This window comes from Canis aureus, chromosome 31 (genome assembly GCF_053574225.1).
Source record: "Canis aureus isolate CA01 chromosome 31, VMU_Caureus_v.1.0, whole genome shotgun sequence".
Lineage (NCBI taxonomy): Eukaryota > Metazoa > Chordata > Mammalia > Carnivora > Canidae > Canis > Canis aureus.
In genome coordinates, this window is record NC_135641.1 from 39,324,324 (window position 1) to 39,351,537 (window position 27,214).

The window sequence follows — 27,214 nt, forward strand, 5'->3', positions numbered from 1 at the left end:
TGGAATACTTGATACATTCATGTGATTAGGAGGACTTTAGTAGTAGGGAAAATGTATATATTGCCAGATAGGCAGTTTCTAACCTATATGAGCCTATATAACCATTTCTAACTTGTTAAGTGTCCTTAAGTTTCATTATGCATATAAGGAATATGTTTTTAACTATCCTTTTTCTCTCCCCCCTTTTACACAGAATGGTGATGCATTCTGTGTACTCTTCTGTGTCTTGCTTTTTTTTCCTTAACAGTGTATCTTGGAGACATGTCCACATCAGTATGTGGAGAGTTTGCTCATCTTTGAAAGACAGCCCCATTCTATTACACTGGTTATGTGTGTCATAATTTATTTAACGGTTTTCTTACTGATGGACATTTAGATTATTTCCATTCCTTTCTTACCATGAACAGTACTTCCATGAATAATCTTAAAAACTCCCAATTTTTCATTCATACAAGTAAATTTGTAAGATAAATCCTGAGGAGTGGAATTCTTGGCTCAAAGAGTATTTATTTATTTGCTTACTTATTTATTTTTAAGATTTTATTTATTTATTAATGAGACATACAGAGAGAGAGACAGAGACACAGGCAGAGGGAGAAGCAGGCTCCATGCAGGCAACCCGATGTGGGACTCAATCCTGGGTCTCCAGGATCAGGCCCTGGACTGAAGGCAGCGCTAAACCACTGAGCCAGCCAGGCTGCCCACGAAGAATATTTATACTGTGTTTGTAACTTTGACAGATATTGCCAAGTTGCTTTTATTTATTTTTTTTAAGATTTTTATTTATTTATTTATTCATAAGAGACACAGAAAAAGAGAGGCAGAGACACAGGTAGAGGGAGAAGCAGACTTCCTGTGGGGAGCCTGATGTGGGACTCGATCCCAGGACCCAGGATCATGACCTGAGCCAAAGGCAGACATTCAATCACTGAGCCACCCAGGAGCCCCAACCAAATTGCTTTTCACAGGAGGTATACCAGTTACACTCCAACAGCCTCACAGAGAAAAATATTCTGTTGATGAATTTTGGAGGCAAACAGTATCATTTTTAAGAAGCAAACAGTATAGTTTAAGTTTCTATGTTTCTTTTTTGTAAGTGATGCTGACCATCTCTCCATATGTTTAACAACCCATTTTATTTATGTGTGTTAATTGCCTCTTTGAATCCCTTGCTCATTTTAATATCTCACTATTGGGCTTTGGTATTCTTTTAATTTATTATTTTTTTTAAATTTTATTTATTTGAGAGTGTGAGCTCACGAGATGAGAGGAGGGGCAGTGGGAGAGGGAGAAGCAGACTCCCCGCTGAGCAGGGAGCCCGATGCAGGGCTCAATCCCAGGACCCTGGAATCATGAGTTGAGCTAAAAGCAGATGTTTAACTTACTGAGCCACCCAGGTGCCCTTATTTATTTATTTATTTTTAAGTGGGCTCCATGCCCAATGTGGGGCTTGAACTCACAACCCTGATATTAAGTCATGTGCCCTACTAAATGAGCCAGGCAGGCACCCCTTGAACTTTGATTTCTTTTCCTGTTTAATCCAAGAGTACTTTATAGTTAGGGAGACTAACATTTTATAATGATCCCCCACCCCCAGTTTGTTTCCTTTAGATTTTGCCTATATTTTTTATGCCCGCAAAGTTTTTTAGTTTTTCTTGTTTGATTTTTGGTTGAACTACTTACCCCTTAGAGTTAAGGGTATCTCTGGCTTCCAGTGTTGCTGAGGAGCCCAACCCCATTCTCACCCTTTTATTTTTTACAGATCTTCTTTTAAAAAACTGAAGTACAGACACAGAGAGCCATACATAAAAATGTATAGTTTAATGGACTATGAGACAAATACCCTTGTAACTGCCACTCAGATAAAGAACTAGGCCTCTGTCCCATACAGCCCTTCTGTGTGACGTCTCCCCATACCCAGTTCCCTTTCCCCAGAGTAACACGGCTCATAGAGCAGTCACTTTCTTGCATTTCTAAAAAACCGTTTTATCACCCAAATGCGTATCCCTGGAGACTCTAGTTTACTCTTTTAAAAAAATTATTTGAGAGATCTTTCCTTTTTTTAAAAAAAAAAAAAAAAAGGCTCCACTCCCAGCGTGGAGCCCAACATGAGGCTCGAACTCACGACCACCTGAGATCAAGACCTGAACTGAGATCGAGAGCCAGACACTCCACAGACTGAGCCACCCAGGTGCCCCTGACATGTCTTCAGTCTCTTTTTTTGACTCTGCTGATTGCTTCTCCATTCCGTTTTCCCCTTGTTTTTCTATTGAAGAACTGAACCATTGGACCTTCCGAGTTTTCCGCAGTGGAACTTTTGCTGATGACGCACTCATGGTACCACCCAGTGTTTCCCTCTGTCCTCTGTATTTCTTTTCTTGATGGACGTATAATTAACATACAGTAAACTGCACATACTTCCTGTGTACAGTTGCTACCTTCTGCCCTATGTTTGCACCCACGAAAAGATCCCCAGCATCAGGATTGTAAATACAACTATCACCCCCAAAAGTTCCTTGTGCTTCTTTGTAGTTTCTCCCCATTGCCTCTCTGGATCTCCTCTCAACTAAGGATCTGCTTCCCTTATCACAGCAAGTGTGTATTTTCTAAGATTTTATATAAATGGAATCATGCAGTGCACACTTCTCTTTTTTCTTTGGGCGTGGCCTCTTTCATTCAACATAATTATGAGATTATGTTGAGATCCATCCCTCTTGGGCCTCTTTCATTCAACATAACTATGAGATGAATTGAGATTCATCCCTATTGTTGCAAGTTTCGATACTTTTCTTCCTTTTTCTTGCTGAGCAGTATTCCATTGTGTGGATACACCACTGTTCATTCAGTTGTTGATAGGGATGTGAATTGCTCCCACCTCGTGTCCTCTGTATTTCTTTCAGATTGGCAGCTGATCTGGAGATTGTGTCAGACTCAGGGTCAGTCTGTAGGAGACAGAGAACGTCTGGTTTCTCTCCTGTTGTGACGATGATAGTGATAGTTGGTTAATGTTCCTATCTGTTAATTCCTGGGTAGGAGGTTGGGGAAGAAGAGTTGGTTGCAAAACGATGGAATTCTAAGTCTACGATTTATTTTACATTCTGCAAGTCGGAATCCTCTTTAAAGAGATACTTGCCCTCATATGCTACTTGGTTATCCAGGCGGCCCTCTTTTATGGGGCAGGTAAATGCTTTCTTCTTTCCCTTAATTTACCTGTTTTGAAGATATCTAATCCAGGTCTCATTTCTTTGAATGAAACCTGTTCTTTTTATCTTTCTGTTGGAAAACTAGTGATCTCTTTACTGTTTTGAAATTCCTAATGATGTGCCTCCATGTGGGTCTGTTTTCTTCCATCAAGGTGTGGGCACTGATGGACTCTCTTACTCTTGAAAAACTAGTTCTAGAAAATGTTATAGCCCCTTTCTTTTATTTCTTCCCTTCTAGATCATTCACTTTCTGTGACAGCCATTATTGAGATTTTGTACCTGTTGGAATGGTTATCTAATTTTGTCCTTTACCTTATTCTGTTTTTGGGAATTTCCTGAATTTTCTAACTCATGTTCAGCTTATCATTTCTGCCATGATCATATTTTTATTTTCCAAGAGTGCTTTCTTGTTTTCTGTTGTCATTTTTTTTTTTTATGATAGTCACATAGAGGAGAGAGAGAGAGGCAGAGACATAGGCAGAGGGAGAAGCAGAGGGAGAAGCAGGCTCCATGCACCGGGAGCCCGACGTGGGATTCAATCCCAGGTCTCCAGGATCACGCCCTAGGCCAAAGGCAGGCGCCAAACCGCTGCGCCACCCAGGGATCCCTTCTGTTGTCATTTTTAAATTGCCTCTCTTCATGTTTCATGGATGAAGTATTTCCTCCCTGAAAGCAATGAGTTTCTAAATAAAGTTTTCTTCTAACATTGATTCTCTTTCCTCCAAGTTGTCTTTTTCAGTCCTTGTGGATTTGACTTTTCATAGTTGAGATTTTCTTTGGATGTCTGGTTCTTTGGATGTCTAGTCATATTGGTCAGTAGGGCACTATCTAGTATATTTCCTTAGAGAAGACTCAAGCTCAATATCGTTAGATATTTTTGTGATAATGGTATTCCTAAAACCCAAAAGTGGAAAAGGCGGCTGCACAGGTCTCAACATTTAACATGTGTATTTTGTCTTAGTCTCCCTGTTTTCAGCATTCTCAAAATTTTTCAGGGTCCAGAGAACATCCCTTTTACTCTTGCCAGAGAAAACCTCCATTCTTATTCCATGGAGAGGTAGTCATCTGTTGTACTGAATCAGAGAAGGGACCTGGGATCTAATTGTTTTTTTTTTTTTTTTCTCCTGTCTACTATAAATTCTTTTGTCCTTGTAGGTTTTTGCCTTTAAAAAATTTCATGAAAAATTTCAAACATACATACAAATAAATAGAATTACCATTAACCTGTGACCAGTCCTGCCCCATCTATGCTCCCATCAACCCCCACCCCGGCCAGACATATATACTGTGTTGTTTTGAAGCAAATTCCAGAGAACGTATCTCATCTAAATATTTCATTATGTATTTTTACATCTTTTAAGTTGCCATAGAAGTTGTGTAGGGCTAACATAACAAAATATTACATACTGGCTTAAATATCTATTTTCTCATAATTTCAGAGGCTAGAAGTCCAAGATCAAGGCCTCAACAAATTTGGTTTCTCCAGAGGCCTGTCTCCTTGGCTTGCAGATAGCCACCTTCTAGCATGTCCTTGTGTGGCCTTTCCTCTGTGTGCGCCCTGCCTATGTGTCTCTTGTGTGTGTGCAAATCTCACCTTATGAGGATACCAGTCAGATTGGGCTAGGTCCCATCCAAGTGGCCTCATTTCATTTTAATTTTCTCTTTCAAGGCCTCATATTCAAACACAGTCACGTTCTGAGGTACTGGAGATTAGGGCTTCCACATATGAATTTGGGGACCACAGTTTAGCCAATCACAAAATACCATTATAATGCCAAAAAATTAATAACTCATTAATACCCCCAAATTTCTATGCAGTGTTCTAATTTCCAGTTGTCTTATAAATGAAATTCTTTTGTTTCATTGAACTCAGATAAGTTCTACACATTGCACTTATTTGATATTATCTGAAATCTCATTTAATCTTTTGTTACTGAGACAATTTATTGAGCAGATAAGTTGTTTGTCGTGGAGAGTTGAGTACCATCTGGATTTTGCTTATTGAATCTTCTGGGGTTATTTAACATGTTTTTTTCTTTTCTTTTCTTTTTTTGTTAAATATTTGAATCTGCAGGCCTGGTCAGGTTCCGTTTTCAGCAAGTCTACTTCATAGGTAGTGGTACATCCTTCCATCTCTTCCTTTGGTTGTTAGTAGCTGCTGATGATCATTGGCTGCTTCCATTTAATACATCAGGAGTTACAGAATGGTGATTTTCACTTTTTATTATTCCTTTTTCACTTTAATTAGAGTGCTTCTATAAAAGTAAATATCCCCTCACTTACTGTTCTTGTCACCAAGTGGTAAAGAAAGAAAGAAAAAAGAAAAGAAAGGGAAGAAATAAGGAAGTGTTTTGTTTTCTGTTTTTACCAGTTTAAAAACGTAGTGACTTGTTTTCCTGGTGTCCTCACCTGTGACAAATTAGGTTTGTTTGTTCATTTTAGAATTGGGTACAAATTCAACTTAGTTTAGTGGCAGTATGAGAACGAGTAGAGGTAATTGTATTTATTCAAAATGCCATCTTTCATTGGAAGTTATATCATAATTTATATAGCCAGTTTCTTATTGTTGGTATTTAAATTAATTCCGGGCTTTCACTTGTATATCCAATACTGTGAGATGAACATCCTTAAAAATAAATAAACCGTACGCTCATTTTCAGTGTACAGTTTGAATTTTGAAAAATGTATTCTCAAGAGAGTCGAACCACCACCTCAATCCAAATATAGAACATTTGCGTCTCTACAGAAAGTTGCCTGGTGCCCTCTTGCCACCACCTGGCCTCAGATTTTCCCTCATGGTCTGTCTGGTTTATGGATTTGTTTTGCTATTTTGGAATTCCATATGATGGGAACCATGCAGTCAGTACTCTTTTGTGTTGGGTTCTTTTCATTCAGCACATTTCTGAGATTTATCCCTGTGTAGCACATATCCTTTTTAGTCATTCCTTTTAATTGCCGAGAAGTACACTGTATGGATACACTACAATTTGTTTATTCATTCTCCTATTGATGGACGTATGAAACATTTCCAGTTTGGACCCATGAATGTGCTGCTACGCACATTTGTGTACACATTTTGTGGACATATGTTTTCATTTCTCTTGGCTAAATAGCTAATAGTACGGTTACTGGATGAAGTGGGAATTGAATGTTTAACATTGTCAGAAAGCTCCAAACTGATGGAGCAGGTCTGAGAGGTCGAGTTGTTCTATTTCCTTGCCATCACACGTATTGTCAGTCTTCTAAATTTTACTATTCTAGTGGGTGTGCAGCGGTATCTCATTGTGGTTTTCATTTGCATTTGTGTCTTTTCAGTGTGTCTGTTCAAAGCTTTTGCCCATTTTTCTAATGGGCTAATTGTCTTACTTAGTGGTGAGACTCCTTTTACATTCTGGATTCAAGTCCCTGGTCACATTTTACATTTTCTCCCAGCCTGTAGCTTTCCTTTTTCCTAACAATGCTTTTAAAAAGAAATATTTAGGACAGCCCTGGTGGGTCAGCGGTTTAGCACCACCTGCAGCCCAGGTGTGACCCTGGAGACCCAGGATTGAGTCCCATGTCGGGCTCCCTGCATGAAGCCTGCTTTTCCCTCTGCCTATGTCTCTGCCTCTCTCTCTCCTCTCTGTGTATTCTCCTGAATAAATAAATATTTTTTTAAAATACTGTGTCTTCATGGGACACCTGGGTGGTTCAGTGGTTGAGCATCTGCCTTTGGCCCAGGTCATGACCCCGGAGTCCCAATTGAGTCCCTGCATGGAGCCTGCCTCTCTCTCTGTGTCTCTCATGAATATATCTTTTAAAATCTTTAAAAAATGAAAAAAGAAAACTTAAAAAAAAATACTGAGTCTTCCAACCCATGGTATATGTGTGAATTTAGATCTTTGATTTGTGTTGTTTAAAATTTTCAAAATACTGTGCTTGCATGTGCTTTGTCAAATTTAACCATGTTTCAAATTTTTAGCACTGCTACTGTTATTTCATTTTTCAATTGTTTATCACTAGTGTCTAGAAATAGGATTTTTTAAAAACCTGTGCCCTTGCTAAATTTGTTACTTTTAGTAGCTTTATTATAGGTTTAGATTTCTAAGAACATGATCCATGATTATAGTTTTCTTTCTTTCCAGTCTGCATGCCTTATATTTCCTCTTAAGGCCTTATTGTACTGGATAGAACTTCCAAAAAAATGTTGAGGAGTGAAGGGTGGATCTTAAGTGGGAAAATGAGGCCATTCCTTCATCACTAAGCATGAGGTTAGGTTTTAGGGTTTCTTTATAGCTGCTTTTTATCTGGCTCGGAAGTTCCCTCTTATTATTTGTGAAAGTTTTAATCACGTTGGGTTTTGTTACTTTTTCTGTGTCAATTCAGATTATCTTAACAGTATTTCTCCTTAATTTGGTAACATAGTGAATTACATTATATTGATTTTCTAATGTTAAACCAAGCTTGCATTGGCTGTGATGTATTAGGGTATATTATTATTTTTATATATAGATGGGTTTAATTTGATAATATTTTAAGGGTTTTTTTGGACAATGTTCTTGAGGGATGTTGATTTATAATTTAGTTTTCCTAAAATGTCTTTGTTTTTGGTATCACGGAGATTCTGGTCAAGGATGTTAGGAGGCATTTCTATCTTTATCTGTGTAAGTTTGGTATTTTTCCCTTAAATGTTTAATATAATTTAGCAATGAAGACATCTGACCCTATGTTTTCTTTGTGGGAAGATTTTAAAGTGCAAAATCTGTTTCTTTAATAGAGATTGTTAGGGATGTTTCTGAATGAGATTTGGTATTGTCCTTCCAGAAATTTGTTTCATGACAGTTGTCTCATTTATTAAGATTATTCGTAATTGTCCTTTGTTATCCTTTTAATGTTTGTAGGATGTGTAGTGAGGTCCTCCCTTTCCTTATTTTGGCAGGTTCTTACTTAGTTTGGCTGAGGTTTTATCAATTTGTTGTTTTGTTTTTCCAGAGAACCAGCTTTTGGTTCATTGGTTGTTCTCTTTGTTTTATAAACTTCATTGTTTTCTGCTCTTATAGCCTTCCTTTAGCTTACTTTGGGTCTAATTCGCCTTTTTTTTTTAAGGTAGAAACTTAGGTCACTGAATTGAGACCTTCTTTTCCAATGCAGACAAATATAATTAGAACCAAACAATGCAAAAGCAGTTAATGTAAGGGAAATTAAACCTGAATTTTTACTTTACCAATTTTCTGACATTTGCACTGTTACTTTTTCTTTTTTTCTTTAAGATTTATTTATTCATTCATGACAGACACAGAAAGAGAGGCAGAGACATTGGCAGAGGGAGAAGCAGGCTCCCTACAGGAGCCCGATGTGGGACTCGATCCCAGGATCCTGGGATCACGACCTGAGCCAAAGGCAAACACCCAACCACTGAGCCACTCAGACATCCCGCACTGTTACTTTTCAAAGTAGTTTTCTACTATAGCTTTTTAAAATTCTGATAATATTAATAATACATGCTGTTGAAAAATTTCAAAGTACATGAAACTGAGTTAGGATAGGCCATAAGAAATAATCACAAAATCCAAGCAGCTTGATACGACAGACTTTTATTTCTTGTTCACATCATCCACTGTGAATCATCAGGGGCTTTGCTCCAGTCACTCAAGGACCCAGGTTGACAGAGGATGCACCATTTCAAGCCGTACCATCTGGAACACGTGGCCTCTTTATTCCCTGTGGCAGGAGGAGAGAGCACTGAAGGGCTCTCCTCTGCAATTAAATGCTTTGGCCTCATAGCCCTTTGGCTAGAAAGAGCCACATCGTGGGCCCACCTAATAGTAAGGGTCAAGGAACTGAAATCTCCCCGTGGGCCTAGACACAGAGAAGTAGGTAGGAGTGAGCACCGCGATTGTATACTCCAGGAAGAAGAGATCACCTGTCACCCTACTCTGAGGTAATCCCTACTCCGGTCTTCCTGCCAAGCCTCGCTGACCTTCCTCATGGCCAGCCTTATGTTTGGGATTGGTGGGAAGTACTCCTCTGATCTAACTAATCATTGAGTTTGTATTCTGTTGTGTTCTCTACCTTTGCAGCTCTTATGTGATTTTATCAGTCTATGAATGAGACTTGGGAAAGGGCATGTCAAGAATTCTTTTCTAGGTGCCTTAACAACATGGAAATATCAAGTTTCTTTTTAAAACCTTGCTTTAGAGTATCTCTGAAAAATACACAAGTAACTGGTAACCATAGTTTTATCTAGGGAGGGAACTGGACTGGATCGTGAGGAGTCGGGGCTGAGGGGTGTTGAAAGGGTGGGAAAGATGAATAATTTTCACAGCATACACTTCTATAACTTGACTTTTGTGCCATGTAAATTATATTATGTATTTTTAAAAACAAGTAAAAACCTGTTTCCTGTATTTTAACTTCCTATATTGAATTTAATTATACTGTGGAAATGTATAAAAACATGTTTCTTCAAAAGTTGTCAGAGTTGAATGACATTTTGTTCTTTCACTGAGTTTTGACACATCAAGCCAGGACAATATTTTGAAAAGTTTATTTATAGTTACCTTTTGAAGGAATAAAATTACGTTATCCACATAGACTAGTTTAGTTACAGCCCTTTGGGTACCAGTAATCAACACAGTCACTGTTATTTGGATTGTTACCTTTTCAGAAAGTTGTTTCAAATACATAAATTTTTTTACAATTCCAGTTGTGAGTTGAGCCATAATGTAGCTTACTGAAGAACATGAGCTTTGAATTCAGAACTGAGCTTGAACCTCAGCTCCAACGTTTATTAGTCATCCAACCTCAGGAAATGTATTTATTTATGCCTATTTCCTTATGGGGGAGAAATACCTACCTTTTGTGATTGTTGTAAGGGTTAGGTAAAAGGTACATATACCCCTGGAAGAGGGTCAGTATGTTGTTTCTGCTATAGGCTTTCTCCGTTCATTGGGATCAGCAAATCTAGCTACAGTGCTCATTCCATTTTCTGTACAAGAGTAGACCACAGGGTTAACCCTGCTCCTCTCTACATACTGCTCTTTAGTGCAAATGGTTCTGTCAGACTTTTTTGAGACTGTATAACACAACTATTGGACTACAGTATTATGTATTTTTATTCTCAAGTCTCTCATTGTGTACATAGGACTCTGCAAAAAGCTACATGATGTGTGATATCACAACTGATCAACTACAGATGAGAATTCAGCTACCTGCTGTTGAGCTCAACACCAAAGCAGTTTCTGAAATGTGAAAAAAATGCCATTCTGCTCACTAAATTTTTCTGTTTGGGAAAATACAGTAATTTTTCCTTAATATTATTATTATTATTATTATTATTTTTTGCTTATGTTAACATGCAACAAGTCAAAAGGTCCTGAAACCAAATAGTTTGAGAACTATTGGTTTAGACTCTGAAGCCTAGAGGTAAAAACTGCAATGCAAGCAAGACTTCTTTAAAGAGATGCCATGTTCTATATACCCACATCTCAGGGTCTTTGGGGGGACTTCAACCTAAACGTATCCCCTTTCTTCCTTTTCCTGAAAAAAAAAAAAATATAAGCAGTTAATGACTGGCTCTAATCCCACAGAAAGTTGTAGTTTCTCTAAACAGGAGAGTTGGAGCCAGTTACTTACACTGAACTCCCATTATGACTGCTATTGATGATAGTTTTTTATGTTTTCTGTCTTTCACACAGAGCTTATTCACGTGGCATTTTGGAACGCCAGGTATCAAAAGTAAGATCATTGAAGGCAGTAAAACGGAGATCATCAGCCAAGAAAGACCTGCTGGAGAAAGCAGAGTAAGTATGTTGTGTCATGTTGTTAAGAATTAATTGGGTTTGTTGTTGAGTGAGAGAGAGGAGAGGAGAGGAGGGGAGAAAGAGAGTGAACATTGGGGGAAGTGTAGAGGGAGAGGGACAAGCAGACTATCCTGAGCACGGAGCCCAACACAGGGCAACAGGGCTCAATTCCACGAACCTGAGATCATGACGTGAGCGAAATCAAGAGTCGGATGCTTAACCAAGGTGCGACCCAGGTGCCCCACCGAGTTTTAAATAGGAAACCAGAGACTGGATCAGTGAAAAGAAATCATGGTTTGTTTCTCTAAGGCTCTGCTAATTCTTCCAAACTGGCCAGAATCGGAAAGCAAGCCCAAAGATGCCTTAAAAGGACTTCCACTTGAACTATTCACATTATATATGAAACATATGAGTTGATTTATATGTAGTTTAAAAAATCATTCAGGAAACAAGCTGTATCTCACAAATCTCTGGATCTCTGGTGGTAATGTAAACATTTTTCGAGGCAAAATTCAGTTCAGGTAGCCTATACAAAGGGTTTTTCGTCTTGTATTGGGAGGCTGTCTAAAGAACAAAATAGGGATCCCTGGGTGGCTCAGCGGTTTAGCGCCTGCCTTTGGCCCGGAGACCCGGGATCGACTCCCGTGTCGGGCTGCCGGCATGGAGCCTGCTTCTCCCTCTGCCTGTGTCTCTGCCTGCCTCTCTCTCTAGGTCTATCATGAATAAATAAATAAAATCTTAAAAAAAAAAATAAAGAACAAAATGGAATTTTGAATACTTTCAGTGGTTTATGGGGAAGTGTGGTACAAAATCGGTATCCTGAGAAAATTTTGATTGGTTTCCAGGATCACGATGTTCAGGAACCATTGTAAAATGACTAGAATCCTCGTGTTCCTATATATTTCCTTTTGATTACTTTTTATTGCCTTTCGTACCTTCCCAGAGCCTTTTCCCCCTCATCTCCAGTTTCTTACAGCTTTCTTACTCTCTGACACATTCCATTTCAAACTTCTCTTCATTTTTCCACTCCTCTTCTAAAGAGGTTCATGGCTTGTGCCTTGGTGGCTGTAGGTGACCATCCTTCTCGGTTACTTTCTTCCTGTCTTTGTCCTTCCGGTTGGCCCCTCTCTAAAAGCCAATGAGATTATGGAAGCTCCAGAAATATCCCTTGGATGCTGACCACTTAAAACATGGATTCTTTAGCTTTATTTATTTATTTTTGGATGAGTTATAAAGGATAAAATCATTTTATACAGATAATTCTATTTCTTTTATCCTAAAGATATTTTTTAGATGGGTCTTTATAAATATGAACCTATTCTATTTGCCTTGTTTACAATCCTGAACTAACCTTGGCACGACCTTTTTTTTCCTTGGCACAAGAACAACTTCAGATATTATCATTCCATCTGGACTTCTTATCCAAACACCACCACTTACAGGGCCAGTGGCATTTGTCAAGGTGGTAGCCATGATTCTATGTCTTTTACATCAAATCTGAATGGAACTTTTTGGCACTGGGTCAAGTTAAACTATATATAAACTATAAATTTCTCTTTTTTTAAGATTTTATTTTATATATTCATGAGACAGAGACAGAGAGGCAGAGACACAGGCAGAGGGAGAAGCAGGCTCCATGCAGGGAGCCTGATGCGGGACTCGAGCCCAGATCTCAGGATCAGGATCTGAGCCAAAGGCAGACACTCAACTGCTAAGCCATCCAGGTGTCCCATATTTAAACTATAAAGAATTTATATATATATATATATATTTGGGAAAAAATTTGAGCATACAAAAAAACTTATTAGTTCCTCAATAGTTATGAAAAAAGGTGTTAACTGATTTTTTATAACTGTCTTTACACATATACACTGTGTGTGTGTGAATACATAAATTTGTATACCTTAGTAAGACAGCTTTTGACATGGTAGATTTACAGCCATGACAGGATGTTAAAGAAAAAATCATTCATGACCCTTGCTAAAGAATGGGAAGGCCGACTTTACCCAGGACCTTTGCGGTAGGTGTAGGGACCACTACAATAGGATTTTGCAGCAGGGTACAAAGACTGAGCTCAACTCTGAATACAACAAGGAATAGTGGGAATTCACAGCTAATGAGCAAAGGTGGTTACTGGGTGGAATATTATGTAGGAAACATCAGAGATGATAAGAGATTCTTGCTAAAGGCATGCCAGGGTGATAGGTCATCATTGGAGGATGGTGCAGGATGAGGAACCTGACCAGATACTGAGGGTGACAGCTTTTGGCTAACCTCACTTAGCAGGATTCTTGCTAAAGCTGGGCAATGAAAACATGGACACAGAAGCTCAAGAAATCAGTTGAACTTTCTTCTCAACGTGGAAAGAAGACTAAGTTAGGGTTCAGTCTGTCCAGAGAACTGATAGCCACCTCTCACAGGGATCTTTTTCTTTACCCTCTGACAATATCCTCAGCTACTCCCTTGAAATTATTTAATTATCTATCTGGTTTTAGGGAAATTCCGTTTTTTTAGTTTTTAGATGTGATATTCCTTTACTTATTCCTCAAAGTTTGAGAAACTCAGAGTCCTCTAACACTGTCTTAATAACCTGATGTGCACCCTTAGATATGTTGATGCATAAGGCTTTAACATTTAACGAGTTTAAAAGAGGCAAAGTGAAAACTAAGTCTTCCTCCTATCCCGAGAAACATTTTTAATAGCAAATAGTACATCATAAGGATGTACCATGTACTATATGTCAACTAGAATTTAAATAAAAATTTGGAAAAGGAAAAAAAAAAAGATGTACCATGTGTCATTTTTAGCCCATCTCCAATAGTTGACATTTGTGAGGGGATTTGTTACTGTTGTTGTTTAATGATAAATTTCTTGAATTTCCTTCCATCCTTTTAAAAAAAAAATTTTTTTTTTTCCTTAAGTAATCTCTACCTCTAGCATGGGGCTCAAACTCACGACCCTAAGATCAAGAGTCACATGCTCCAGCAACTGAGCTAGCCAGGCACCTCTCCTTCCATCCTTTTCTGCTTTCCTACCCCTTTGGCCTTGCTTTTTCAGCGTCTTCTCTTTTTCCTACCTCCAAATGCCTTAGTCACTCCAGCCTCAACTCCTGTTCCTTTTTTACCTAGCACTTCTTAATGTTCTCTGGTATCCATAGTCTGTCTCTATTCCTTACCCAGATTCCCTTGTCTGTCCAGGTGCCAGATCTGAAAGATCATGTACCTAAGAGAAATCTTTCTTTCCTTTACCTATGTACCCAATATCTTCAGCTTTACTGTCTGCTTTAACTCTTTTGAGTTTCAGGATGATGATCCTGCAGCAAAATGCTCTCCTAAATTTCACTGACAGAAAGCTGGGTGGGGTAATGTTCATTGTCTGGAGTCAGAGTGAAACTGAGTTAACAGCCATCAGTGATTGTTATGGAGCATTACTCTCAGGCTGCTATTTTAATCCTGTGTTTTGGTTCTGGTAGATAGAAGTACTTTTCTTATCTCTACAAGTTATTAAAACCTGTATTTTTATAGAAGTTATAGTAATTTATATGTAACATTTTACTTAGAGATCTGAGAGTTCCCAACCATCTGGGTCTCAAAAAAACGACAGAAGGGTACACATTAATTCCTTCTGATCACATTCTGTATTATGAAAAACATAAATTTCTATTTATATGTTTATAGCTGAACCTTGAACAACACAGGTTTGAGGTGCAATGGTCCACTTATATGCAGATTTTTCCAATAAATATAATAAATGTATTTGCCCTATGATTTGCCTATTTTCTCTAGCTTGCTTTACTGTAAGACAGTAATAAGTTATATAACACATATACAAAATATGTGTTAACTGACTTATCAGTAAGGCGTCTGGTCAACAGTAGGCTATTAGTAGGGAAGTTCTGGGGGAGTCAAAAGTTATAGATTTTTGACCGTACAGGGGATCAGCACCCTTAACCCTTTCCTTGTTCAAGGGTCAGCTGTAATTATTTGGGGAGATGACTGGATTAAATTAGTTCTTTGAGAATAAAGTTTTAAATTAGACGTCACATCAAGTTTTCTTTTTCATCTTTCCTTACAGGGATGGAAAACAAAGTGAAATGGTGTTTTAGCCTATGTATTTCAGCAGACCTTCTGCAATTCAGCTAAAACCATGACTGCTCTTTCTTCAGAGAACTGCTCTTTTCAGTACCAGTTACATCAAGCAAATCAGCCTCTAGATGGTAACTGTTTGCTGTTTCTGATTATACTTGGGAAAATACTACTGAATATCCTCACACTAGGAATGAGAAGAAAAATCACCTATCAAAACTTTATGGAGTATTTTTGCATTTCACTAGTATTCATCGATCTTTTACTTTTAGTAAACATTTCCATTATATCCTATTTCAGGGATTTTGTACTGTTAGGCATTAGGTTTACTAAATACCACATCTGCCTATTTACTCAAATTATTTCTTTCACTTATGGCTTTCTGCATTATCCAGTTTTCCTGATAGCTTGTATAGATTATTACCTAAACTTCTCTAAAACCACAAAACTTGGGTTTAAGTGTCAAAAATTATTTTATTTCTTGACAGTAATTTTAATTTGGGTTTCAGTCTTTGCTTATGTTTTGGGAGATCCAGCTATCTACCAAAGCCTGAAGGCACAGAATGTTTATTCTTATCAGTGTCCTTTCTATATTAGCATTCAGAGTTACTGGCTGTCATTCTTCATGGTGATAGTTTTATTTATGGCGTTTCTAACCTCTCGGGCAGAAGTTATTGCCTTGGTACAGGCTGTTAGGATGACCTCCTATATGAATGAGACTATCCTATATTTTCCCTTTTCATCCCATCCTAGTTATACTCTGAGCTCTAAAAAAACGCTCTTGCCCAAGTTCATTATCTGTTTTCTCGGCACTTGGTTACCATTTGTACTACTTCAAGTAATTATCCTTTTACTTAAAGTCCAGATTCCAGCATATATTGAGATGAATGTTCCGTGGTTGTACTTTGTCAATAGTTTTCTCATTGCTACAGTTTATTGGTTTAATTGTCACAAGCTTAATTTAAGAGACTTCGCATTACCTGTGGATCCATTCGTCAACTGGAAATGCTGCTTCATTCCACTTACAATTCAGAATCTTGAGCAAACTGAAAAGCCTATATCAATAATAATTTGTTAATGTTGCCATGTTAAAATTAATTAAAATGACAACTACAGTAAGAATCATAATTTCACAAACGGGAAAGAATGAAGACTCAGGACATATAAAGATTGAACTGGACTGAAGCTCCCCTCCCCAGCCCCAACTTTCATACCATTTCAGAATGTGTCTTTTGGGAGCTATTGTATTAAAAAAAAATTCCAAGAAAAATTTGTATACCTGTTCAGGAACACTGTGTGTTACCAATATTAATTTAATACAAAAGTGAAAGAAGTTAATATTTGGCCATACGGATTTCATGTAACCCAAAAAACGACTGGATGCAAAACTGTTATGTAAATCTGAGATTCTCTGCCAATAATATAACAAATGTAAATAAACACTTTTATTAAATTCAGAGCACGAAAATCACGATCATTTTCTTAAAATTATATTCGTTTAACATAAAGGGAAGATTAGCTCAACTTAAATTTAGGTAATTTTCAGAAATATCTCTCTGTTCTTAATGCAGATACTCCTGGAAGAAAAGTTTTAGTTGCTCACCTTACAGAACTGGGAGTAGTGACTAGGCCTCTTTCCACAACATACCAGATTCATGTTCATTTATAACTTATATGTCACATACTTGCATGTCAAATCATAACGACATTGACAATGTATCACACACTGTAAAAGGAGGGTTTCTTATCCTCAGCACTATACACATTTTGGATTGGATGATTCTTTGTTGTGGGAGGCTGTCCTGTGCCCTGGAGGGTGTCGGCAGCATGCCTTTCCTCTGCCCAAGACACGCAGATCCGGAGTATCTCCAGACACTGCCAAACCTCCCCTGCTGGGCAGAGCCACCCAGCCCTCAGGTGAGAACTGCTGGAGCAAAGCATTTAAATGGCAGAATATCTGAAGTCATTTTGTCAAATGACACAGATACTAATAGGTCACAGTTTCTAAACTTGGTCCCTGCCACTTCTCTGACTGTACCACTTTCTAAACTGGCCAATACATAGGACTGGGACACTTTAAAATATATTGTACTTAATTAGTAAAGATTTACACTCTGCAGATTTTAAATAGGCAAATTTATAACTATATCAAAGCCCTCATAAGCTTAAAGAAAAAAAATTATTCAATAGACCAGCCAAATGGAAGAGGCTTTTATTTGTAAAGAAATGAACTTACAACTGGTCTACAATATATTATTGTAATATAAACAATATAAATAAATGATCCTGTAGGCCCACTAACCTTCCATCCAGACCCACATGAGGCAATGTTAACAATATTCTATGTGAAAATGTGCAGGTAACAAAGGTGCAATTACAAGCAAGTTTAAGCAGCAGAGTATAAGGTGCTTTAATTTAACAGTTAATGTTGCCATCAACAAACATTTGAATGCTCAATTTTACTTCACTGAATACAGACACAACAAATATGAAAATCTAAAATTCATACACATGCTACTTGTTAATATGAAAGTGCTTTCTCCTTTAAAAAAATACACCAAATGGACAGTCTTTTTACATAGATCATGGTGTGCTCTTAAAATGCAAAATTAACTTCATTTTCAGGTTATACATTTTAAAACTGTAGCTATAGACACCAATCTAGGAATGCTAATGCTAAGAGTGCTAAAACTATTTCATTTCCTGTAAGGAGGACTCTAATACAATATCCAATGGAAAGAATACATCTATATATAATCTTAACATTTTTTTTTTCTGTAAAAGTAAAAAAGGTTTCCTTTCCCCTTGGTGATGCTTTTGTTCAACCTGGGTAGATGAGCTTCTGAGGTTTTAGTAATATGAAAGTTCTATTTTAGGACAATGGGAGGAACCAAAAGGAATTTAAAGATCCGTTAACAGAAAAAAAAAAATCAGTGAACATGTGTTTGAAGCATCAAAAAAAAAATTACAATTTGCCTTTGTTAGATCAACAGAGTAACATTTCTTTTTAACAAGCAAAAGCAGTAATTTAGCAAAGGCTCGAAATGCCCACCTCTCTCATCAGTACCTCTCCTGCACCCTGTGTCTACAACTCCAGCCTTCACCACAGCTCACTCTTTACTCTGAGGATGGTTTTAAAACTCGCTTTGACTTTTTTTTTTCCCCTATGGAAAAAACAAGACCAAGCTTTTGAATGAGGTGATTGGGAATCTAGTTGAATGTCCTGGCAACTGGACGTCTAAAATTACACCATCTCAGCACACTTCCTTAACTTTTTAAAATTTAAAAATACGTATATAAAAAGTATGCAATAGATATTTTAACAGCATAAAATATTTGAAAAATTAGGTATATCAAAACATTTTAAAAGTAATTTAAAAGTTTTTTTAAACACAGACTGTCTGGTTACTTGGATGTCTGTGTCCTATTTTCAGTCAGTTTTAGATTCTAACATGTATTTGGACATTTTCCTGCCTAAAAACCTGCAACTGTGGTGCATAAAAGATTTTTAATATTAGGTATTTTTAATTTGAAGAGGTGAAGGGAAAAAAAGATATTTTCATTTTGTACCTTTATGGAGAAGTTAGCATCAAGTGATGTTAATCTGTATCGCTGGGTCAACAGGAAATAGAACATAATTTCACAGAATCCCCAAGTGGTAAGGAAACTTTACTCCATTAATCAATGCCATTCAATGTATATTCCCCAAACAGTTGTCAATTCAAGCATGGAAAGGTTTTATGTTTACCAGTTCTGCATTTTTTAAAGGAAACCCTTTTACTGTGGTAATACATGTGTGCTTTCTTAAAAAGTTGCTATTTGTAGTAACAGTAAGTTTTGTGTAATTTTTTGGCTTTAAAAACAAAAGAGAATTAAAAAACAAACCTGTTCAGCGATCTCCTTTGATTGAGACTTTTCAGTTTTAGAAACTTACTTCACTGTCAATACTGGGTGTAAAGCTTTTGTAGTTAAAAATGTACAGTAAGTCAGCACCAGCTTCTGTATGTATATCCTTCTGTCACACACCCTGTATAGCAACACCTTGGAATAGATTCAAGTGTCAAAATAATTCTGAGAAATATGGGCTGTCACAACAGTCTCAAAATGTAAATCCTTATTAGGTACCCTAGATTTTGTAACCTCATCAGGTATTTGACTATGATTAGTATGTGAAATGTGTTTTAGGAACAGGACTGTGATTCACTCAGACCCCCCCTTAGATGTCATCTAGCTTAATAGTTTATTTACCCAGTGCATAAAAAATTCCCCTCTCAGTTCCAAGTTTACATTCAATAGAGTAAATAATAATAATGTCCATGTTTGTTTAAAGCCACAGTTGGAATTTTGCTTGGGAAGGTTCTGTTTACTTATTACTAGGCTCCTTAAGTCATGTATACCACACGTTGCACATAAGTGTTCAAAGAGTTTGCTAAATGAATGGATGAATGCATTAATGAGAATGTTCAGATGTGTTCATGTGTTCAGTGGTTAACTACCAGGAGGCATTTAGAAAAATGCCCTCATTTGCTTGTCTATACAATTTTTCTTCTCACTTAAATCGGTAAGAGAACCAAGCCTACAGGTGACCCAGGAAATGGATGCTTAACAATTCTCTTTTGGCAAGAGCTCTCAGTATGAGATGAACCATTAAAAAGGGAAAGAGAATTAAGTAGAAGCAACTTTAAAAATACCCCATTATGTGGCCTAGAATCATAGTTTTAGAGTTGGGAAGTACCTGAAAGATGATTTAAACCAAAATCAGCCTTTTGAGTAGTAGAGGCTCCATACTGTATATTCAGAAGACAAAACAGATGAAAGGCTAAGGAGAGGATGAAGGTGTCACATGCTGCTGTTGCCAACTGCAAGTAAGACTCCCAGCCCCCCAGCCAGCATTTTATCTTCATTCATCATGTTAATTTAATGATTATGTTCATCTATTTACTACTGAAAGTAGACTATTTAGTGCTATCTAAAACAAAAAGAATTCAGACTTTAACAACACATTCTAAACAAAGATTTTAAGCAGTGGACACTTCTGGTTTGCTTGAGGCAAGACTAAAAAAGTTCCTTCTTTCTAAAACAAACTGATGTTTATTTCACTACCAGCCCCACACTATCTTATGAACACTAACTTCTTCACCTCCGTTAATTAGGATTTAACACTGATAATATTCCCTACAGCATAACTTTTAAGCCAATAAATGATGGCTACTATCAATCCTTAAGAAGATTACTGGAATCAGTTTAAATAGTTGGTCTAAAAGGACTTACTAAAGTATGCTTATATTTAAAACTATGCCATGTTAGCATAACAGTATTTTAAATTTATATTAAGTTCTTTTTGCTGATTAAAATTCATCACTAGTCTTCTTTTCAACAATACATTTTAAAACCTTTGTACAGGTTCTATGGATTCTTTCTATGGATTCATACTGAAGCCATCAATATCACTGAGAGCAATTATACTTTTCAAAAGCAGTGGGAACAAATACTTCTCTGATGTACCCTCTTTAACATCTGAGATTAAAATTGTCATCTTTAAATAAAATTAAATGTTCACAAGCTATAAAAAAAGAAAAAAATGAAACATTCATAGAAAACCTTTCCCAAAACGTCCCATAAACATGACACTTAAGAGGTGTGTGTTCATGGGTTTGAGTAGAACAGGGTTTTCATTAGCGAAGCTGGGCCTCAGATCTGAGGAGGAGGTGGCCACTCCCTCTTAATGTCTTGTGAGCTCAAGTGAAAGTTCAGAAAAAGCCAAACACTGTGCTCTGGAAAAATGCTAATTTGTATTAGTGCTTTACAACTTCCAAAAAAAGCTTTCTTTTAGTATTATTTTAAAATAGATTAAATAAGCTCTAAAAAATAACATGTAAAATTTTAAATTCTTAGAAATTTAGGAAACTTTTTCCAAAGAAGATAATATAATTTTCAACCTTTTTTTTTTTTTTTTAATTGAAGAAATTGCTGCTATGAAGGAAACTATATAGTGGTACATATTGTCAACTAACAAAAAAGGATTATCTTCCCAAAGAATTTTTTAAAGATGTACAGCTTATAATAGGTTGAAATTAAACTTTAGTAAGATTGCATATTTATTTTTCTAATACTGTATTTGTGCTTATCTAAATTGAATCACAATCTGTAAGATAAAGTCAAATGCTCTTAAATAGACTCATAAAATACCAATATTGATGAATGTGAATTAAACAGTTCATTTCATGATCCACACTACTGTGCATCAAAGAAATAGAGGTAGGCTTCTGTTGAAATCCACACTAATAAAGAGAAAGCTAGTATAGCTCTTTAGTCATCCAATTCAACCTAACAAATAAAATACTATCTTAAAATGCCTTTATTAACAATCTACAAGGTTGGTTCAACTACAGTATCTGAAAATGGATACTCTCCTCTAGAATTCCAATAACTCAATTATAACTATTAACATTTGAGTTTTTGACAAATATTCTCCAAATACAATAGCTGTCACCTTTTTTTGAAGTAAAAAAATCACTAACATGTATTATTGGAGCTATTAATATGCTCTTAGGGGTAGGATCACTTGACAGAGAATGACAGAATGAGTATGATTACATACTGTAAGTGAATCTTATTGCTGTTAACTGGGATCCAACCATTACAATTTATCATTCTGAACTACTGAAGGTCTTACCAATACTACACAACCTCACTCCATTAACTGTACTATCCTCTTGGGTTTGGAATACTTTTCCTCCTGTTTGTCTCTTCTTCCACTTCCCTATCCTTCCCCCTGAAAAATCTCCCTCATGGCCCAGCTACATACATGGTACACAGGAAACAGACTGAACACTGTGCACAAACGGGCCAGTTTCTGCTGCTCAAAGGTTTCACTGAAATAGGACTTAAGTATTTGAAAGTCCTGCCCCAACTGCCTTCCTAAAATTAACCCCAGTACAAAATCCTCTCTAAAGTTTCAGGCAGAGGTGTCTGAGAAGTTTTCACACAGTTCTCTAAGGGCTACAACAGGCTTTAGGGAGGAAGGCAGTAAGTGAGGCCCTTTGAAGCTGTCAGGTTAATGCTCGGTGCCAGCTGCACATAGACAGCATGTGTTCTGCCATTAAAGGGTGAGATCTTCAAACCACAAAATATTATCAGATGGTTCTAGTTCAAATTGTCTTTAAAACTTTTTAACAGTGTATCCAATCAGGGATTTCATCTACTCAGTATGGCTGTGAGGACAGCATCATGCACATACACTTAAAATAGTTTATTCTTTCCAAAACTGTTTGCACACAACGTAAACACAACCTAAGATTATACAACCTATATATTGCCTTCCTGCCCTACTTCTGCCATGATGGTACCAGAACCTTGCAAAAGCAAGTAACAGGACTTTATAACATTTAATTAAACAAGTCTGTGATATGGGACACTGTGACAGATGATTACAGTCTCAGACTGGTATTTGAATAAATGTCTGACTAGAATTTCACACTAGATATATGAAGATTAGCTAGGTCAAAAATTATTCAAAGGCATGGCCACAACAATACCTACTTCATACATTTCTAAGTAAGTGTTTCAACATATTAGGAAACAAAAACAAACAATGGGCTACCTATAAAAATTGTTTCTATTTTAAACTAGGTAAATTATGAATATTAACTTCAAAAGTGCAGAAATTTGCTCAGTGTTGAAGTGGGATAAGCAAAGTGGCAGGTCTCCTGTCTGCCTCTCCCCCATTCTCCAGCTTCTTCATCAACATGTCTTCCCTGCCCCATTCCACCTTCTCTACTCCTCCCTGACAGCCCTTAAGCTGAGACCAAGAAAAACGGCTGTTTAGTGATGCCACAGCAAATTAAAAGTATCGTTCTGGAGAACGGTATGCGTCACTTAAAAAGTGTCACTTAAATGTGTCACTTAAAAAGTGATGGGTTTGAGAACAGCACTCTGCCTCATATGACAGTGATTATATCAAAGCTGCACAGCTTGTCAGACACATGCCTACACAAGGCTTGATGAAAATCCATGTCATGTAAAAACGTTTACAAACAGCTCTCAGTTTATTTTCTTAGGAACACATGGCTTAAAGCAAATAAAATTTGAAAAGTGTAGGTTTTGTTTCCCTCAATGGGAAAAGAGTGCATCAGTTTAAAGAAGTCAGAAAATGCAAACTTAGGTAGCAAAAGTAGGAAGAACCTCCCATTTCCCTTTTTTGTCATTCCCTCTCCTCAATGAAAATCCTAAAAACAATCAGTAGTGTGAAGGAAAGAGAAAATAACACTCTCCCCACCTACATCATACCAGAACTGTGCTCAGAACTTAGGAGGGAGGTGGCCGCCCAGTGTTATTGTCCATATCCATCATATGTAACTGAAGCGCTGGTTTTAAGATGGTTAAATCCTCTAAAAAGAAAGACCTGCAGAGCTGCATCAACAGGGAAAACTACCAGTTGAGCAAATGAATAAAATAGCTCACTTGAAAAAAGCAAGTATATTTTCTAGGTATGTTTTGAGTGCAGACAAGAGAAGATCTGGACTAGTCTTGAAATTATTACAAGATTTAAGATTATAAGGTGCTCTCAAGTGGAAACCCCCCTTCTTAGAAGCTTGCTGGGATATTTAACACAGTGCTAGGCACAGGGGCTTTCAGATAGTACATAATGACTGGTATTAGAAAAGGAAGAAAATAAAAGGAGAACCTATACAAAACTCAAATTTAATACCTTAAAGGCTATCTTATACAGTTATGGGAAGTAATCACTATTGCTAGGGGAGTCTATCCCCAAATAATCAATTTTTTATGGATTATCTATGATAAAGTTTTAATTCCAGGGAAGATTTTCCTTTGTGCCCTCCCTGCCCCCCCTACAGTGGGCCATCTCCTACTAACACTTGGCCTATACTTGTGTTCTGAAACTTAAAGATGAGGGGGAAAAGTCAAGCACATGACAACTCTGTCATAACGATTAACTGCTAATAAGTGAACATTGACTGTAGAGTACCTACCTTTCCTTGAAACTTTAATCCAATAATTAAAAACGTGGAAGAAAGAAATATGTAACGTAGACTACAAGTTATTGTAGGTCTGGAACATGAGCCTTACACTATATTACACATTCTAATCCTACACATAACTATCAGTAAACATCTTTTTTTAAAACATTACTACACGAAAGAATCCCACAAAGCATACATTCAAACAAGAGGCATCTAAAGATTAAAAAAATTACCCGCTGTATTTTTGTATAAAAATAATCAACATTCTCTAATGTACACAAAGCCAAAAGATAAATATCTGTGATGTCCTTAATGACATCTTTAGTCCTCTACTAGCTCAACACAATCTTTTTGAAAAGAGCAGTGACAATGACTAAAACCCATGGACTCTTCCCCACTTACTGAACTTCTGCCAAATATCTGTATATGATCCTATTTTAAAACATTTCCATCGTGTGACAAAGATATAAAAAAACAAGGTTAAAACAAATTTTTATGTCCAGGACTATAAGGCTCTCAGGGCTCCCATAACAATTTTATTTTAATGTCATAATTCTGATAGGACACTAACTGTTGAGTGAAAAATTTTCCTTTGAACTTTTTTTCCCTAAAACATGTACATATAAAATTAAATCTGATAATCCAAGAGATATTATTTGGTGGGTACTTCGTAGGAAGCATGCGAGGGTTTAGTCAAGGAAAAAGGAATGTGCATTCTAGCTAGACCCAGCATGTTCAATGTTAGAATAAAGTCCAAAGACCAACCACATACCCACCACAAACTACTGTCATGCCAGCAAAGGCTATGCACTGGTTCATAAGGTATAATCACATTATGCCTTCATCAGTGCAGAGGAGCAGATATGAAAGATAATTAATATGAATCTGTACTTTCTGAGAGTAAAATTATTTGTATGCTATCCCTTATTTTACAGGTCAGTTTGGAGTTTTCTTTTCTCTAGTATGCATAGAACTGGGAAAAATACTTCGGCAGAACATTAATGCTATCTGAACTATTTCCACTGTATCATGTATTCCTTATTATGTCCCATCTTTTCAAGATATCCCTTTGGGTAAAAAAGAGCAACCTTTATCACTCCTATGTCAGGGTTTCCAAACCTTGACAGTACTTGATATTTTGGACCAGATCTATCTTTGTTTTGTAGGACTGTCCTGTGCACTGTGGGATATTTAGGAACATCCCTGTCCTTGGTCTACATGCCAACAATCCTACCCAGCCCCTGCAAGCCATGACAACCAAATGTCCCTAGACATTGTCAAATGTCCCCTGGGGAGCAAAACTGACCTCTGTTGAGAACCACTGCTCTAAATATACAAAAACTAAAAGGAAAACTAACTTTCTCAGCCGCACCAAATTCTTGGGCAAGTTTGGAATAGAAACCAAACTTCTGACTTCCAGATCAGTATTACTCATGCTAGAATGCAATCCTTTTTTATAGACAAAGCAATTGTCTGACAGATAGGTTTTTTAAAATGCACATTGATATCTCATTGCATACAATTCCAGTCACTGGACTTCTAAACTATTCCTAAATTACTCCTAAATTATCTCTCTCATGGCAACCTATAGAAAACTTACAGGGTAGAAAAATGTGTAAGAAAACCGAATCAAAAGAGGAGAAATGTAAATCATTAAATTACTTTTAAAAGGATTCTTTATATTAACGATAAACATCACCTTTAAAAAATTATCTAGTATAACACGTTTCTTTGAAAAATATCATGGCCCTCTATATCAAGTCTTTCGTTGTTGCATGTAACCTGTAAAATTAATTTTACCAATGTTGGCTAATTATGAAAATGTATGATGAATTATATCTGTAGAAGAAATGTCAGCTTTTGATGTGGAGATCCCAATGTGCTTGGCTATCCACCACAATATATGATAATATTCTAGGCCAACTTGAGCCTTTACCTTACAAGTCTGTTTAAGAAGAGTAAAACTGCTGTTTTTCTCACAGCCTCATGATCCTGTTAAGATTCCTTCAGAGAATTGATGCGTGCACAGATCTTTAGGGCCGGGCCTAGTTTGATATTCATTGCACTCATAAGATGGTCTTCTTTTAGCAAAAGAAGGGCCTGTCCATCAATCTCCTGTGCTCTGAACTCATCTGCGATATCTTGACAGCCTGGAATTTGATCAGAGGAAGTTAGCATTAATACATAACAATTAGATGTTACTTCTAACAATCATAGTTATGCACTCAGTGGGTCTGAGTATCTGAAAGACAGGCTGAGAAACAAATGAAATTTATTTTTGGTAGTCTTGGGTTCACTCCTGAAGAAGAGAGTATTTCTTGGCATTCTGAAAATAAGAATTAATTCAAAATCCAGGTAAAACAATTTACTTGGAATTCTTGTTCTAAAAATATTATTATAGAAATAGTAAGAGTCAGGAAAAATGTAGATTCATCAGTTCTGACATAATATACCTTGACGAAAAGGACAATGGTATTACCTCAAAATATGCCACACATATAACAAGTTTGGATTAACTAGTTATTATACCTCATGAACTCTTCTTTGTTTAGTATACGCTTCACATACAGGTGTAGAGAAATAAAATATACTGTTCTGTCATGTTAACAATTTAGAAATATTTTCTCAACTACCAGTGTACCACTTTCATTATCATTTGTACCTTACTCTAATTTACAACCTTCAATTGCCAAGCACATGTAAAACATTTTTATTTTTTGTTCAGGAAAGAACTAAACCAACAAGACTGTAATATCAATCTATTGCAATGCTGTTGAAATGTATTTCACGGCTCAACTTGTAATTTCAACTTCAAATCTTAGTATCACTGGACTTGTCTCCACTTCTGATAAGAAAACATAAATTCCCATTGACATTATGAACTTGCCCCCTAGTCTCTTGCCAAATATTTTCTCTCAGCATAAACCAGGTGGCTTTACTAACATCTACTTAAACCTCAAACATTTTTATTATCTACCAAATTTTGCACAACTAGGTTACTCAATAAACTTCCCCACTAAGGGTAAAGAAACAACCAGGGAAGGTAATGAGTTTAAGAAACCAAGAAAGGAGAGAATGCAATAATGTAGAAGCTTCCTTAGAAGAGACAGTGAAATTATAAAAATGAATTTAAGAGTAAAAACTAAGAGCTTCAAGTCTAT

General features: G+C 36.8%; 2 protein-coding genes across 13 annotated transcripts in view; one reads left to right on the forward strand and one right to left on the reverse strand.

Moving 5' to 3' along the window:
• GPR160 (G protein-coupled receptor 160) overlaps nucleotides 1-16,526 on the forward strand; it is a 46,814-nt gene extending 30,288 nt beyond the window's left edge. For all 4 annotated transcript variants that reach the window (XM_077880302.1, XM_077880303.1, XM_077880305.1 and 1 more), the window contains exons 2-3: nucleotides 10,880-10,984; nucleotides 15,059-16,526. In XM_077880302.1, the coding sequence (XP_077736428.1) occupies nucleotides 15,131-16,147 (1,017 nt within the window). In that variant the 5' untranslated portion in view covers nucleotides 10,880-10,984; nucleotides 15,059-15,130 and the 3' untranslated portion in view covers nucleotides 16,148-16,526. The remainder of the gene's footprint in view (nucleotides 1-10,879; nucleotides 10,985-15,058) is intronic.
• Nucleotides 8,761-27,214, reverse strand: part of PHC3 (polyhomeotic homolog 3) — an 87,951-nt gene continuing 69,497 nt past the window's right edge. For 7 of the 9 annotated variants that reach the window (XM_077880295.1, XM_077880299.1, XM_077880298.1 and 4 more), the window contains one exon: nucleotides 17,266-26,203. In XM_077880295.1, the coding sequence (XP_077736421.1) occupies nucleotides 26,049-26,203 (155 nt within the window). In that variant the 3' untranslated portion in view covers nucleotides 17,266-26,048. Of the gene's footprint in view, nucleotides 10,722-10,817; nucleotides 10,971-16,049; nucleotides 16,125-17,265; nucleotides 26,204-27,214 lie in introns of those variants that run through there. The other 2 variants (XR_013369693.1, XR_013369694.1) reach the window with 2 other exon arrangements.